The 17600-nt window shown below is 38.7% G+C and overlaps 1 protein-coding gene across 4 annotated transcripts in view; it reads right to left on the bottom strand.

The window, feature by feature from the left end:
- Positions 1–17600, bottom strand: part of syk (spleen tyrosine kinase) — an 88912-nt gene that overhangs the window by 45021 nt on the left and 26291 nt on the right. For 2 of the 4 annotated variants that reach the window (XM_070988487.1, XM_070988488.1), the window contains 3 exons: positions 15581–15701; positions 10475–10934; positions 7170–7330 (listed from right to left, as the gene is read on the bottom strand). In XM_070988487.1, coding sequence (XP_070844588.1) covers positions 7170–7330; positions 10475–10876 — 563 coding nt within the window. In that variant the 5' untranslated portion in view covers positions 10877–10934; positions 15581–15701. The remainder of the gene's footprint in view (positions 1–7169; positions 7331–10474; positions 10935–15580; positions 15702–17600) is intronic. The other 2 variants (XM_070988489.1, XM_070988490.1) reach the window with 2 other exon arrangements.

Genomic DNA, 17600 nt, shown 5'->3' with positions numbered 1-17600 from the left:
ATTGTTTGCAACTGGACTTTGTCAGTTTGTCTTGGAAGACGTTTCTTCTCTCATCCAAGCAGGCTTCATCTTCATCAGTTCCGGTGACATTTTCAAATAACTTTTTAGCATTTTACAGTTTTAATTTGGGTGCTTCATCTTTCTTATTTTATTTGATTCTAACTAATAGCCACCACTGCCGATTGCCTGATTTTATATTTTCCTTGTTTGTTTTACCAATGCTTCATGCCTTCTTTTAATGTATTTGCTATTTTAGAACAAGCTTGGCTGTGGAATACAGCAGTTGGCAATCGGTTAGTAAGTGTTTTCATTCTTTATTTCTGGCTTAAATTTGGATCAAGGCTGTTAGCAGGCTTTTGTTGCCACTGAGCACTTCTCACTATCACTCTCTGAGTTTCAATAGGAGGGTCAGCTGACGCAGGTCACGCCCTCTATCTGTTGCTTTGCTGTGGAAATCTGAACGGCTCAAATTCAGCCGTGGTAACGAGCTGTGAAAGGGCATAGCTGTGGCATTTCCTGTATTTAACACACAGGCTGCGCTGTATCGTCAGCTCTTCTAAGTCGGCCCTTCTTGTGTGAAGACCCTTATGGGGAAAGACCTTTGAGTCTACTTGTGCAACTCCACTGAGCTAGGACACAGATAACCACCACTACTCTTATACTATCCCTGTTGCCTTCCTGCACGCACACCATGTGCTACCAATATATCCCGGTCATCCAGGGGATGCAAAAAAAATGTATTGGGCATAAAAGGCAATGCGATCCTGAGAACTATTTCTCACTCAGAAAAGCCTCCACTACTCCCTCTGCTTTTTTCTTTGGCCTTTGGAATTGCTGATCTGCTGTAAATAAAACAGAATTTATCCAAGTACTTGCAAATCTACATCAAATTCATGTACTAGCCCTGACCGAAACCTGGATCCGTCCAGAAAACACAGCCACACCAGCTGCGCTTTCAGCTGACTTTCTCCCACACACCTTGTCCTGATGGATGTGGAGGTGGCACAGGCAGACTCATTTCCAAAGACTGGAAATTCACCAAGCTTACTCCTCTGAGCAATAACTCTTCCTTTGAATATCATGCATCATATCACCCACCTAGGCTACTAGGAAACTTTATACTTGAACTGGACATACTACTCTCAGCCATTCTGGAAGATGGCACCCCACTGATTGTCATGGGTGACATGAATATCCATCTTAACAAACCCCATGCGGTCGACCTCCTTTCACTGCTGTCCTCATTTGACCTCAAACAGTTCTCCGCCGCTCCCACACACAAAGTGGGCAATACTCTCGACTTAAATGCAATTAGAAACTGCTGCACAGCTAAGCTAACTGTCACCCCCTTAAATGTATCAGACCACTTCTCTATTCAATTCTCTGTGTTCTTACCAGAGCATCCTCATGTTCCGCCACAAAGGGTCTCCTTCAGACGAAACCTCTGGTCCCTCACAGTGGCTCAGCTCTCCAGTGAGGTCTCAGCAACCACACCTCCTCACATTGTTTTCTCCTCACTCCGTGTGAATGAGGCAACAGACACACTCTGCTCCTTGCTAGCCCCCTCTAAACAATCTATGCCCACTGTCATCCAAACTTGCTCATAAAAACCCTACCAGTCCATGGCTCAGCAGTGTTATCAGAGAGCAATAGGTGGTGCTCAGAGCAGCCGAGAGAAAATGGAGCAAGACCAGAGATCCCTCTGACCTCAGGGACTATCAAACTCTTCTGTCTGCATTCTCCTCCCATCTAAAAAGTGCCAAGTCCACTTATTATCAGGAGAAAATCAGTAGTGCCAAAGACACTTGGAAACAATTTTCTGCTTTTAACTCACTACTCAACCCTCCATCTCCTCCACCCTCAGCTTTGCTCACAGGTGATCACTTCCTTCCTTCGTTACTGATAAGGTTTGCTCACTAATTTTCCCATGTCACAGAGGAGCAAGTCTCCAATTTTCTGCTCGATTCTTGCCCTACCAACTGTCCATTGGACCCTATACTTTCCAACCTCCTGCAGGCTATCTCACCCACAGTTATCCCTGCTGCTGTTGCCCGGTCATGCCAATTTGCCCTCTACAACATCAGGAAGATCAGATGCTACCTGTCTGAACATGCAATATAACTCCCACCATAAAACCCTTGCAGATGATCGAGAATGTGGCGGCTCGCCTGGTCTTCAACCAGCCGAAACGAGCAAATGTCACTCTGCTGTTCATATCCCTCCACTGGCTCCCAGTTGCTGCCCACATCAAGTATAAGTCCTTAATGCTTCCACAAAACTGCCACCAAAACCACTCCAACCTACCTGAACTCCCTCATTCAGGTTTACGCCCCCCAGAGAAAGTCTTAATAATAATAGAAGAAGAAATCCTTTATTAGTCACAGATACATACACAACATGCAGAGTTAGGGGGGGCCACACCACTTCAGAAGAATGGGAGAGCCCCGGCAGTTCCAGATGCAGCAGTTCCAGATCCACAGTTTTAGACACAAGCATGGGCTGCCTGATTTTTTAATTTTTCCTTTTTTAAACTTTATTAACAACTCAGTAATATCATAATATGCATCCATTTTTAGACAGTTTATTGAGGTGTTGGCAAAACATGAGCCACACCTAAAGTGGATCTTGAGTTTCCCTTTTTCTTTGTTTTTGATAAAGGGATAGTTTGTGGGACTGTATGAGGAAGTTATCCATAGTCAGTGTAAGTATAGTAGATGTGGTCAACACTCCTCCAATTCGGAGAAGAAGGAGAAGTACAAGGACAGAAGCTAAGCAATGTATGGCTGTGGACAGGGCAGCAGCAAAATGTATTTCAGCCAACTAAATTAAGACCCCCTTAAAAAAAGTATCACTTCAAATGTGTGCTATATTAAGAATATTTTTAGTTTTTCCTTGCTGTAAGACAGCCCTTTTCCAATGAGAAACTAAAACAGTTATATCCATCTATGCTCTCTTCAAAGCACCAGAAACCTTTCACAAAAACAGTAATTTTACTTTGCAGAACATGGGATTGCTAATCTACTGCTGCCTCAATACATTTGTTTGTTATTGTGTAAAGCTTGTATAACAAACAAACTAACCAAATGAGGCCGTGGTAAACCAGCAACTCCTGTGTTCTGCAAAGTAAAATTACTGTTTTTGTCAAATGAGTCTGGTGGTACTGAGTCAAACTACAATGCTGATCAGAATGTATAGATTTGATTGGCTGAGTAGTATCAAATGAGATGATTTACAATGCATGCAACTGGTGTGCAAGTTTCCTGGACATAAATCTGTGCCATGAAGGCTAGAAAAGCTGTACCAGTTAACATAGAAACGCTCAAAATCTAATACGTTTCTATTACTTCACACTCATCACTGCACTTCCTTGGATCGTCAGAAATATATCTGCTAAGTGTGAAGTGTAAAGTTGACAGTATGTTGAAAATATTTGAAAGAAAGTATACATACATACAGACAGAAAAACATTCTTTTCTTTATAGTTAAGATTTAACCCCACCTGTTACTATGGAATAAATCAGGTGTAGCTTGTTGGTAGATAACTGGATATAACTATTTTCAAACATCAAGAAGAACCAGCACTAACATTAGAGTAATAAAGAGAATATCAGTTACAAGAACTACTGCCATGGCAAAAAGTTTTGAGAATGACACAAATATTCATTTTCACAAAGTCTGCTGCCTAAGTTTTTATGATGGCAATTTACATATACTACAGAATGTTATGAAGAGTGATCAGATGAATTGCAATTGATTGCAAAGTCCTTCTTTGCCATGAAAATGAACCTAGTCCCCAAAAAACATTTACACTGCATTGCAGCCCTGCCACAGAAGGAATACCTGACATCATGTCAGTGATTCTCTCGTTAACACAGGTGAGAGTGTTGATGAGGACAAGGCTGGAGATCACTATGTCATGCTGACTGAGTTAGAATAACAGACTTGAAACTTTAAAAGGAGGGTGGTGCTTGAAATCATTGTTCTTCCTCCATTAACCATGGTTACCTGCAAGGAAACACGTGCAGTCATCATTGCTTTTCACAAAAAGGGCTTCACAGGCAAGGATATTGCTGCTGGTAAGATTGCACCTAAATCAACCATTTATCAGATCATTCAAGGAGAGAGGTTCAACTGTTGTGAAGAAGGCTTCAGGGCACCCAAGAAAGTCCAGCAAGTGCCAGGACCGTCTCCTAAAGTTGATTCAGCTGCGGGATCGGGGCACCACCAGTGCAGAGCTTGCTGGCAGCAGGCAGGTGTGAGTGCATCTGCACGCACAGTGAGGCGAAGACTTTTGGAGGATGGCCTGGTGTCAAGAAAGGCAGCAAAGAAGCCACTTCTCTCCAGAAAAAAACATCAGACTGATATTCTGCAAAAGGTACAGGGATAGGACTGCTGAGGACTGGTGTAAAGTCATTTTTTCTGATGAATCCCCTTTCCGATTATTTGGGGCATCCCGAAAAAAGCTTGTCTGGAGAAGGAAGTACTACCACCAGTCCTGTGTCATGCCAACCTTAAAGCATCCTGAGACCATTCATGTGTGGGGTTGTTTCTTAGCCAAGGGAGTGGGCTCACTCACAATTTTGCCTAAGATCATAGCCATGAATAATGAATGGTACCAAAACATCCTCCTACAGCAACTTCTCGCAACCATCCAAGAACAGTTAGAGGATGAACAATGCCTTTTCCAACATGATGGAGCACCTTGCCATAAGGCAAAAGTGATAACTAAGTGGCTTGTGGAAGAAAACATCGAAATTTTGTATCCATGGCCAGGAAACTCCCCAGACCTGAATCCCATTGAGAACTTGTGGTCGATCCTCAAGTGGTGGGTGGACAAACAAAAACCCACAAATTCTGACAAACTCAAAGCATTGGTTATGCAAGAATGGGCTGCCATCAGTCTGGATGTGGTTAAGTTAATTGACAGCATGCCAGGGCCAATTGCAGAGGTCTTGAAAAAGAAGGGCAACACTGCAAATACTGAGTCTTTGCATAAACTTGATATAATTGTCAATAAAAGCCTTTGACACTTGTGAAATGCTTGTAATTATACTTCTGTATACCATAGTAAGATATGCCAAAAAGATCTAAAAACACTGAAGCAGCAAACTTTGGGAAAAGCAATACTTTTGTCATTCTCAAAACTTTTGGCCACGGCTGTACAGTGGAACTCAAATATTTGTACCTGCACCGGTCCATTTTCTGAACAAAATTATATTGTAATATAATATAATATAATATAATATAATATAATATAATATAATATAATATGATATAATGTAATATAATATTAAAAAAATGTTCCAGAATTAAAAATATCTACATAGCACAACCAGTTGTGTTGTGTGCCACCCTTGGCCAGAGCCTAAACCTTGCAACGGACTCCGGAATATTGTATGGTTACACTATGTCTGGAATATTGTCATAAAAATTAATACTAAGCTATGATCCAAACATGAAGTTGTGTTTCAGTGGAAATACAGATTTTCCTCCTAGACACTTCATGAGAAAAGGGACAGAACAGTCACCTCTTGCCTTAGTGTCATTCTTCCTCTTGTTTGGCCACTTCAGGAAGTCCTTTGCAAACTGCCAGAGCGGAAACCACATTGTGTGTGTGTGTGTGTGTGTGTGTGTGTGTGTGTGTGTGTGTGTGTGTGTGTGTGTGTGTGTGTGTGTGTGTGTGTTTGTGCTGTGTGTGTTACTGTGTTTCTTCAGCTGAGACCACTGCCTCTCAACCGAAGCTTCAGCTGCTATAAATATTTTACTTTCGCTTTCTTCACACGTAACAAAGCAAAAAGCATTTTAAACCTTTAATATATTGACAGGGTCATATTTACCACTCTGTTGCATCACCTCTTCTTTTAACAACACTGTAAGCACTTGGGAACTCTTTACATTGAAATACATTATTCTTAAATTGTCGCACTATTTGCCAACAGTCTGTCACAGAGTGGTGAACCCCTCCCCATCTTTACTTAAGAAAGACTCAGCCCTCAGCTCTTTTAGCGTTTCACAACTCTTCCAGTCTTTTGTTGCCACTGTCACAACTTTTATGAAATGTGTTGCTGGCATCAAATTCTAAAGGAGCATGTAATTCGCAAAAAACAATCAAATTTCCCAGTTTCAACATCTGATATGTTGCTATTTTCAATTAAAAATGGGGTTTCAATGTTTTGCAAATCATCACATTCTATTTCTATTATTCTCTTCCATTTCTTTCATTTTACACAGCATCTCAACTTTGTTGGAAATGGGGTTGTAACTTTAATATCTGTAAATTGAATTAAATAATTTCCAATTACCAAATTGCCAACCCAAAAACATAATGTTTAGCGGTGCTGGTTTTCTGACATTTGGTCTATGTCATGAATATAAAAACAACTAAAGCTTGTACAGTTAGTTGTTATCAGATCAAGTATTATCCCCATGCAGCAACGTATTTTCTTTGCATAGATACCCCAAACCCCATTTGAGAGGAAATCTCAGTTATACACAGAAATGAAAGCATCTTCCCAGTGGGTATCCTGATATTTAGACTGAATCATTTCTTTACACTTAGTTCATTCAAGGGGCATCATGTTCATTGTAGTCATTTATGTTTACAAGGTGGGTCTATTTTGTTTAAATTTACCCTGGGGTACAGGGTGAAATATCCAACTCATTTTTTTTAAGTCTTTTTCCTATGGAAGTACATTGAGTGCAATGTTAAACTTGTGTGTGCACACATACTTGGCAAATAATGCCAATTTTGACTTAACCAAAAAAATTAGGTAACCCAAATCCAAATGTTTTCTTCCAAGCAGGGTTTCAGATGTTCTTCAGATGTTCAGCTGAGGTAAAAAGTTTGGAATTGTTTTGCTGCCTGAAATGATGGTTTCAATGGCAAGAAAGTTTTTAAGGAATTAACCTTGCGATGAAATACGTTTTTGAGACAGGTTTATATTTGTGTGACCTAGGCTATAACAGTGCATCTGAATTTGATTATTTAATTTGGAGAATGGTGTTCTTCATGAGTATATTCTTTGACCATATTCTGGATATTGTGAGCTCTGGATACATTTTCAAAAAATAGTGACATAATTGGCCAAATTTGAATGTTATTGTTAGAATTCATTTTACATCATGTACCATAAATACAGCCAAAATCTATATAGTGACAGAGTACTTACAGAAATTTTCCATTTGTACGGGAGCCATTTTGAAGCCTGGGCTCAGAGTCTTCTCGTGTTATTGTTCCATGGAACCAGGGCATTTTTTCATGTGCAGTGGTGGCAATGAGCTTCTCCAGCTGAGGCCTCTGGCTGATGATGGCCTGTTCCAGAGCTGCTCCCTGCACACACACATTAGCTATGAGCCCACACATATAGTACTGTCAAAAACTTTGGACAACATTTGACAACAAAATGGCATTTTATGATGAATATAACTACTTCTTCAAAGTTGTCCCCTGTATGTGATTTGAACCAAATGTGGGTATTTTTATATTATATGTGAGTGTCCATCAGAAAAGTTTCTGGGAACAAATAACAACCTATCTGAAACACTTGGTTTAGAGATCGACTGGTCTCTATAATGTATGCTGCTGAATGACAATTAATGGCAGAATCTTAACCACACTCAAAGACAGCTGTAGTTATCAGCATGCACTGGTGCTAAAAAGATGTTACTGATTAGGTGGCAGCCACTGCACGTTCTTTGTATTCATCAGTGGAATCACTCTTTAATAGAGATTTTATCTATGGCACTCCCTGGTGCTAGGATGAGAGGGGCAGGCCAGTTCATGCTTGAGGGTAGGAAAGAGGCTGTTAGTGAAGCTAAAACCATGATATAAGCTTTTATCATTTTGTTTCCTTATTTACTTTGCAAGGCACTGTTAGGATATATCTTGCCTGTATAGTGGAAATAAGAGAAAGATGAATGGGGAAGGGTTAGTTCAGGGTATCTTTTACTGTCTTAGTCATAATGGCATAGCTGTATCGCAACTGTTATAAGTTATGAATTTATCAAGGAAGAAATGCATTTATCTGGTTATTATCAGTTTCACGGCAGGGATAATAATGGTTGGTGTCATGGATGCCCAAGTGCCTGGACGTAATGCCCCTTCTACCACATGGCCGGTGAGGCATGCCCTGTCTAGAGCTGTGTGTTGTTTCCTAAATAAAAGTTGTGGATTTCTCATTTAAACACTACAACAATCAGGTTTCCCGGTGTGTCCAACATTATGCTATCTCCCACTAAAACAGCACAGCTAACCAAAAGAGGCTAGCAGGGGTTGAGGTAACAAAATCCAGCATCTGTAAAGTTTCTATGGAAATACAGTTTATTTTAATGGATTATATTGATGGTGAACGGAGTTTGACGTATTATTTTCCCTGGAGAGTACAATGAGCTTCCATTTAATTCAAATACTGTATGTATATTTTTAACATTTTGTTACCACCACAGACACAATAGATAACAGCTAAAGTATGGGATGGCAATATGTATGTAAGGCAATCTGGCATTCATTGACTTTGGTTAGTTAGTTTGATTAATGGTTTCCAGTCTAATAATGTGTGTTTGTTTTGATTACTGACAGTGGCTGATCAGGCTTCTCATCAGGTAACTGTGTTTGTAACTACAGTACGCAATAAATGGTTGCACTTGTGTGTGTTTTTAAACTACTTTTCTAAACCTGATATGTTTGATGGTGTCATTAATTACTTAGCTCAGCTCAGCATTGTTGTTGCCCTTTTTGCTTCCCTTTTATAAGTAACATTAACATTTATTTATCCAGAAGCAGCTAATATTTCTCAATTAATATGACCTCCTCTTTCTGTCAGATGTAACCTCACCTTGAGAAGTTTGTCAACAGTGTGTTTAATGTTAACATGTAAAAAAGTGCTTTTTGACATTTTTGTTACTGCTCTTAAGATCTCAGACTCAAATTCTGATTCTGAGTTACATAGGTATTGAAACTTGCTCAGATTAATCTTGATCACCCTTAGCCCATTTCTAGACTTTATTTTGTCATTAAAAAATCAATTAGACAGCATTTTGTGGAAAACTCAATCATTCTGGTGACAATTTTGACAACTCAGTACTGCTTTTCAATACACTCACTTGTAATTGTTGACTGGATACTGTTTTGTCTTAATATGTAATAATAATAATATGGAATTATGACTTATTACTATTGCATCATTTGTCTTTCCTGCGATGGCCCAATAAATCTTTATTTACTAGGGCATCGCAGGAATCTAAAATCTAAATCTAAAAATAACTTAATTCCAGGCCTGCTGTTTAATTTATTTACCTGTCTATCAATGGCCTGGTACACAGGTTATTTGTTGATGTTCACCTTGTTGCAAATACAATGAATGAAGAAAAAGAAAAAGTTGCAGTGACATAGTGATTTAGATTTATCTGATTTAACAGTGATTTTGCAAGTTAAGATTATGTTTTACATGTAAGGACATGAGAGTGATCTACTTGTGTAAAACAGAGATCTGTGCATAGAGACCATGGGATATAAAATGGGACACAAACATGCATTCATGAGCCACCAACACACCTATTATGTTCACTGTTGCTGGTTGACATGAACACTAACATGAAGCAGGAAGACTTCAGTGAGCACTACCAGTGCATTTTGGAGTCCATTTATACACTGACTACTAACGGGAATAAATTAGCTTTTGGAGAATCTGATAATGTACCTCGTCAATTAGAAATATCAGGAAGAACAAATTTCTTTATTTCATATATTGGCAAATATGCACCTGAGTGACACAAAGTTTTGGAGAGAAACTAGTATAGCTATTTCTACAGTGATCTCAACATTAACAATATAGTAACCTCCTCAACTGTTGCCATGATTACTTTTGTTTACTTGTGCAAAATTGGAAGTACTCAGTGTAAACATATTCCAGTGACTCTGATATGTGCCCTGGGGCAACTTTCAGGTTCACACAAAGTACGCAGGTAGGTGTATTGTAATACTGCATTGCAGCCGCTTGTCTACACATACAAGTTGGTTTAAAAAAAAAAAAAAAAAAAAACTTGACGGCTGTGGCTCAGGAGGTAGAGCAGTCATCTATCAGAAGGTTGGTGGTTCAATCCCTGGCCTCAGCAGTCCACATGCCAAATTATCTTTGGCCAAGATACTGAACCCCAAAAACTGCCACTGATGCTGTGCCATTGGTGTGTGAATGGATAACGCTCATAATGAGAGGGTGGCTGAGCTACCGTATGAATGTGTGAGTGAACAGGTGAATACAGACTTCAGTTATAAAAGCTCTTTGAGTGGTCTTCATACTAGGAAAGCACTATGCAAATACAGTCCTGTTATTACCATAAAGAAGTCAGGCGGGTCAAGAAACTATTACAGACATTATCACAGATTGACGTCCTGCTTTAAGTTTGACCTAGTGTACTTACTGACTTCACTCACTCTATATTCTAAATGACCTTCCATGATAGAGTTGAAACTAACCTGCAGGTTCCAGGTCTGTTTTACGTACTCTCGGATCAGCTTTTCCCTCAGGTCCTCAAATGCCCCCACCTTTGGCTGCATGTTCTTGGGCCTGTTACACGGCTTCTTTAGCAGACACACAAGGCCATCCATCTCTTGAGAGTGATAATCAATCACATCCACAGGGGTCCTGTGGCTCTTACCACCTGCAATGGCATATGTTTCATTGGGTTCTCTTTCGATTGTGTAGTGGTAACAGCGGCCTGAATATGACACAGACAGTGCAAAGCCTCCAAGATAGTTTCGGCTTTGCCGTAGCAGGTACAAGCCGTTGCTCATGCCTGCCTGCTGTAGATAGTCCTCTGCTTCCTCCCTGGTGATGTTGCCATAGAAGAATGGCAATGTATTCACTTTGTCAGCCATGTTGACTTCTGGATGGTGGCTCACTTAAGGAAGTCCCCCTCACAAAATTGCAATTTACCTAAAAAAAAAAAAAAAAGAAAAAAAAGTACAACCAAATAAGAATCAAGATTGACTATGAAAAAGGTATTCTTACATAAAACTTTATTTTCTGACATTTGTTCCTCATTTTACAGAAATTAATAATATGTACTCACAAAAATGAAAAATGGAGTCACAAAATACTGAGTTTCAACAGGAAGTGTTGTGTGTTTAATCATTCAACCCACAGCATTTCCATTACACAGTTCCAGCTCTACTCGACTCGGTTCTACTCTACTCTACTTGGTTTGGTTGAGTTTCCATTACAATTGAGTACTTCATAGTACCTCCTTAACATAGGCGGGATCGCGAAACTGCCATGACGTCAATTTGTACGCGACGCAAACAGAGCCGACAAACAATGGAGGACATCGAGGCGATGTTGTATTTGCTGCTCGGTTTGTGGCTTTTTAGTCTGGACCTCGTCGACGGACCACGGTGAAAATTTACGAGCAGCCATTTCCCTCGAGTGAGAATAAAGAATAAAGTCAGCGGTTGCTGTTGCCCGGCAATACAATGGAGGGGGTGGGATTGGACGCCGCAGACCAGTGACGACACTCTCCGGCCAATCAGTGGCCGACAGGCTGTTGACGTCGCACATATAGTATCGCTTCTACTCACTTGGAACCTCGCCAGAGCAGGTACAAAAAATAGTATCGGGTACCAGGTATTATCCCTAATGGAAACACAAAACAACCGGGAGGAGTAGAGTCGAGTCCAGTCGTGTTAGTTTTGTTATTTCCTGTTTTATGTTGAAAGTTTACCTCATGCATCTTCTTTTGCTTTACTTCCTGTTTCCTGCCCTTGTGATGATTTATGTCAGCTGTCCCTCATTTGTTGTCACTTGTCCTGAAGATGTTGTCACCTGTGCCTCATTAGTCCTCCATCCCCAGTGTATTTAATCCAGTGTTTTTCCCTCTGTCTTTGCCAGATTCTCTTTGTATCTTTTTATGTCAAGTGTTTCCTTCCACTCCCTGTGATTTTGGACTTTCACTTTGTTTTACACTGGACCTTGGTTAATTTCTCATTTTTTGGACTTATGCTCCCTTATTGGATTTATTTGCCAGGACTTTTTACTTTGGCTTTGACCCACACCTACCTCACCATCCAGTATGTCTTGATTTTGTTGTCACTGATTTAAATACATTTATAAAACTGCACCAGTCTTTTGGGTCTGCATTTTGGGTTCAATCATTGGTTCCTCTGTGACTCATTACAACAAGTACAAGGAATGTATCAAGTTGTATAGTAAATTTACAAGGATACAGTACTTCAGTATGATATTATACTTTATATTATTATAACTTCCATGCTCCACACTATACAATGAAATTGGAGTTCATGATCAGACATTCACACCAACCAAACCAGCCAGTCAGTTGATCATCCTGAGATGTGCTACATTCACATAACAGAGAGTTCTAACATCATAAAACTTAAAACACGTGTACTTACAGACTGACACTGCCATCCATAGAGCCACACGCATGGCTAAAAAGTTCAAGAGGTCACCAAAACAATAGGATTGTGACTGACATCTAACCACTGTTATACTATATTGGCAGGGCAAAAGTGACAAGTGCAAAAAATCACCAGCAACGCAAAAGGTCTTGTGCTATGAAAAGATTTCCACACTGTTTCACTGACATTATCAGTAAGACACCTGTACAAAGTCCTGCAGTCATGCATATCAAAGTCAAAGTCAAAGTTGGCTTTATTGTCAGTTTCTTCACATGTACCAGACATACGAAGGAATCAAAATTACATTTCCCACTATCCCACGGTGCGACATTTTCAAGTAAATCTGCAGTCTTAACAGTAATTGCCAAAAGCATTTCAGACCACTGTGGCAAATTATTTTAATATAAAATTATTTAATTTTGAATTCTGCTTTGAATAGTCAAGATGATAAGGATTGTCTATTAACCAATCATGATCAGCTTTAGCTGAAGCAGTGCCTGTTCTTTCCACTAACGGAGAATTTCATTATCTAAAACTTACCAGAAACTAAACAGCAGTCTGAAAACAGAGCATATCATATCTATGGCTGTTTTTTGAATGGCCAGAGAATTCAAAATATCCATGAATACATTTTTACTTATCTCCAAAATTAGGCCTGCCAATACCCTTTTCAAGGTATGCCTAATCTGTCTGTAGATATCTTAAATTGACTTTTTGACAAGTAATAACCTCATCTTGTGAAAGGGGAACCAATACTGCAGTGGCAGGAAACTTGTTGCAATGCAAAATGACTGCTCAGGAGGCAGTAACATTACTACTTGAGTTGTACCCTATGAAGAAAAGTTTTACATTTTACATTACATGGGGATGCACATGCGTGCTGTCAAAATGTATTGACCAACAGAGGTGGTGTTACATGAATATGACATGGTGTTACGGTCACATTAAGGCACTGCTTGTGTAAATGACAGGAGCACCTTTAATGGAACAGCTTATTTTAAATTAATAAACACTGTTTCGATCAAGAAAATGAAAACAAAAAAACATGCATGTGGTCACAGAACCGTTCAAAGACATTTGATGATTCCGTTAGTCTGCATACTGATGCCATTGGCACTGAACATGGACTCATGAGACACAGTGGTGAAGAACAGCAACTTATTGTTGAAGATTCCCCCAAAATTTCCTATCTAAACTGTGTCTTTTGCATGTATGCAAAGCCCAGTGTAAGTATCTCAAAGACATTTATGATGTTGTTTTTGGTTTTACACATGAAAGAGATGCAAATAGTTATGTAAAGTATGCAAAAACTGAAATTAAATAAAACCCCCTGACTAGCCAGTGCATGAAGTAGGTCTAATTGTTGAATTGCCTAGTTACAAAATTATGGGACACAGCCCTCTAGATCCGATATATATATATATCGGAACGTATATGTATGTGTGTGTGTGTGTGTGTGTGCGTGTATATATATATATATATATATATATATAGAGAGAGAGAGAGAGAGAGAGAGAGAGAGAGAGAGAGAGAGTGAGAGAGAGAGAGAGAGAAATCTATGGATAGCCAACTGTAAATAGTATATTTTCTTTTATTCTATTCTAATTAAAATATTTGTATACTGTAAATGCTCTATATGTGTGTAGCATGAAGGGGTCAAGCTACATTTCATTGTGCCAACCCTGTGTTGTAACATGACAAATAAATGATTCCTTGACACCTTATTCACTTCCACTGATTCTTTTCAATTAACACAGCAAAATAAATATGTCAGAACCTGGGTAAAGCATCTTGTTGTTTTGTCAAGTTCTGTCATATTTTGCATATTTCTCCTGGTCAATAGCTGGTCACTACTAATGCTACGTTAACATTTCCGACTACATTATAGGCTGTTTTTTCCAGACTGAAAGGTTCAATCACTTAAAGTAGTTCAACAGCACTTTTCAATCTGATGAGAAAACAAACCAGTTTGCACAGCCTTGAATTCACATGCATACATCCATGCACACTCAAACAGAGATTGCTACTAAGATGTTACATAAGGTGCTAGGCTGCACACCTGGAGCAATTTGATGTTCAATATCACATTACCTACAGACAGGGCTCCACTATTACTGTACTTAACAATTACAAATATGCTGAGACAGCTATTGATAGCAAACAGTATTTTGTCCTAATGTTGAATTTGTTTGTAAGAAGGTCCAACAAGGCCTTTATTGTTACAGAAAATATAGCTTTTAATGTTTGCAGACTCTGTCATCCAATTGGATTTAATCTCTTGTATCATTTTGCCATTTAAGTTAACATAGATAACACTCATGGATTCGATGCACAAATACATTTTAGTTTTATACCTTGATCCCAATAGAAACAACATCTGATTCAGCTGTAATTTTCAAGTTTGAAATAACAAACTTCAATTCATGGTCCTTAAAATTTAGGAAGCAGTGATGGTAATTTTTAATTTTGCTGAGCAGCAATGCACAACATACATATTAATAGTATTATTAACAATAATATTCCAATGCCAAAAAAAAAAGACATTCACTTCTTCTTAATTGTATAAAAACAGCCCAAAACCAATAAAGTGAAAGGTTCAGAAAAATGAAAATCTGAACATTCATCTTGACAATTCTATCTGCAAAGGGAGATTATGTGCTATCAAAAGCTCTAGAGCTGCAGCTAAATAGACCTTGTCTGAATACAGTTTTTTTCATTTCTTTACGAAAATGTTAGGCTAAACTAAATCTAGTCACACCCACACACAAACTCAAGCCATCTCGTAAGTTTAGAGGGAAAATGTATCTTGCAATCTGGAAAAAAAATGGAGTGGAGTAGTATTATATATTATATATAAATATTAAGTAACAGATATTGGAAATACTAAAGTTCTTTCCACCTCTAATAAAGACCTGGAAAATAAAAGTTCTTCCTAGTTGTCCGCATCAGCACCCAACATGTAACAAGTCCTTTCCTGAGTCCTGAAATACAAATTAATCTATCTATCTATCTATGCCGTTATTGGTTTCATTCATTTCTACATAGTTAATTTCCTGAAATACAAGAAACTGGTAGATATTTTTTGTTTACTTTATGAAAAATAAGTCAGTAAAGTAAGAGGGCAAATAACTTGTAAAGACAAAAAAACAATAATACTGCACTTACTGTATGTGGTGAGTTCCAGAGTGTTGATCTTCTCCTAGCTCTGTTCTTTCAGTCCTTCAGCATACTACCTGCCAGCTGTCTGAACAACATCTGAGCAGGTCATCTTAAATTCAGCCAGCTCCTGACAAACAAAATTATGTGCTGTCAAAACCACTTCAAAAAAATTGTTAATCACTTACAATTGATCCTAGTTGTGTTTTCCAGTTGGAACAGATTAACTGTCAGTCTGTATGCAGACACACAGTGAGGTGCTGGAGCACTGAAGCTTCCTCTTTTCAACGACTTCCTTGACATTTTAATTTTGTGACTTCCTTTTTTTTTTTATCTGAACACTGACCAACATGTGTGCTACGTGCAGGAAATGATGTGACAACTGCAATGACATTGCTAATTACTTCAGTACGAAGCTTAATTGCTGACCTTGAAAACAGTAGTTGGACAAAAATATCTTGACAAAAAAAAACTGCTGAGGAGACCAGTTGAAAGCTAAAAAAAACCTAGAAACTTGTGATTGGACTTTGAGTTTGCTTTTGTTTTGTTTGTTGGCAAACAATATTTACTTTTTTGTGTCTTAAAGCTCTGGCCTATACTGCAACGATTAATGTGTATAGACATTTTATTATAAAATTATTTTTATTCATCAGTCTTGATGAATTCAGTATATTTGTCTGTGTTTGTGCTATTTGTGCTATTACATGTGATTGTACATATAAAAATGGTCCTGTTTTACTCTGCAGGAACTTTTTTTTAACTTTGTTGATAATTGTTGTGACCTATGTTGCCAATTTATTGTTTTATGTGAAGCTAATGTCTGGCGCAAATTGTGTAGATGGACTAGGCATTCTGTGAAGTGATTGAAATCACTGATTACTATTGTCATTGATGTATCAAAAAGCAGCATATGCACTATGAAGCAGCTGGACAGGGTAGTGTTAGTTTTCATATACTGTTGGTAGTTTAATCTGCGCACATCACATGCCAGACATCATTTAAGCTTTTCATGTTTCTAACAAAAAATGTAAATCTGAAATGTAACTAGCAACTTTAAAATCGCTGTCAGATAAATGCCGTAAAGACTACAATAATAACCTCTAAAAAGAATGACGTAGCATAAGAATGGAAACACTCAAGTTACATATATGCATACATATACATACGTATGTATATGCATGTATGTATGTATGCATATGTGTGTATACATATGTGTATGTATGTACGTACGTACGTACACACACACACACACACACACACACACACACACACACACACACACCTATGTTTACATATGTATGTATGTACTTATATATACATACATCATAGACAGCCCATTTCACCCCTGCATGAGACAGTGGGGGCCCTAAGTAGCTCCTTCAGGAACAAACTGCTGCATCTACTCTATTAGAAGGAAAGCTACTGCTGGTCCTTCATTCAGCTGTCAGACTTTTCAGCTATACAGTAGCATTGTTTAATGTAGCACTTTACGTGTGTGTGTGTGTGTGTGTGTGTGTGTGTGTGTGTGTGTGTGTGTGTGTGTGTGTGTGTGTGTGTGTGTGTGTGTGTGTTTGTTGGAGTGTTAGCACTGAGCAGTTTAAGCAGGGACAGAAAGTCATGTGTCATAAGCAGAACATGCTAACCACACAGGAAGTGCCAGCTGACTTTGGTGTATTTCATACTCACAACATACTGCCAGTAAAATGCACACGCTGGCCCAGAAGCTACAGCCTCATGCCTACTAGTAGTTATGTCCTAAAAAATTGTTTCAGTTAATTAAATTAAGAATTAAATTGAATTCACAAAAATATAAAGTGTATTGCTTCTACAGCATGAGAGAAGCATGTAATTTGATGAGGACGAAATGCAGTTTTAAGACCTTCAGAGTCGTTTCCTTTTTTGGAAAGTGAGGATATTTGGTTGCAACTTCCTCAAGGGGCTGTTAGATGGTTCAAGCTTGTTTTTAGGGTGTTGGTTATGTAAAGAGTTGGGGTTAGACATGCAGTTGTAATGGTTACGGTTTAGGGCT

The sequence above is a fragment of the Chaetodon trifascialis genome, chromosome 20 (assembly GCF_039877785.1).
Source record: "Chaetodon trifascialis isolate fChaTrf1 chromosome 20, fChaTrf1.hap1, whole genome shotgun sequence".
Lineage (NCBI taxonomy): Eukaryota > Metazoa > Chordata > Actinopteri > Chaetodontiformes > Chaetodontidae > Chaetodon > Chaetodon trifascialis.
The sequence above is the reverse complement of the archived record's forward strand: the minus strand, read 5'-3'. Positions and strand labels throughout refer to the sequence as shown.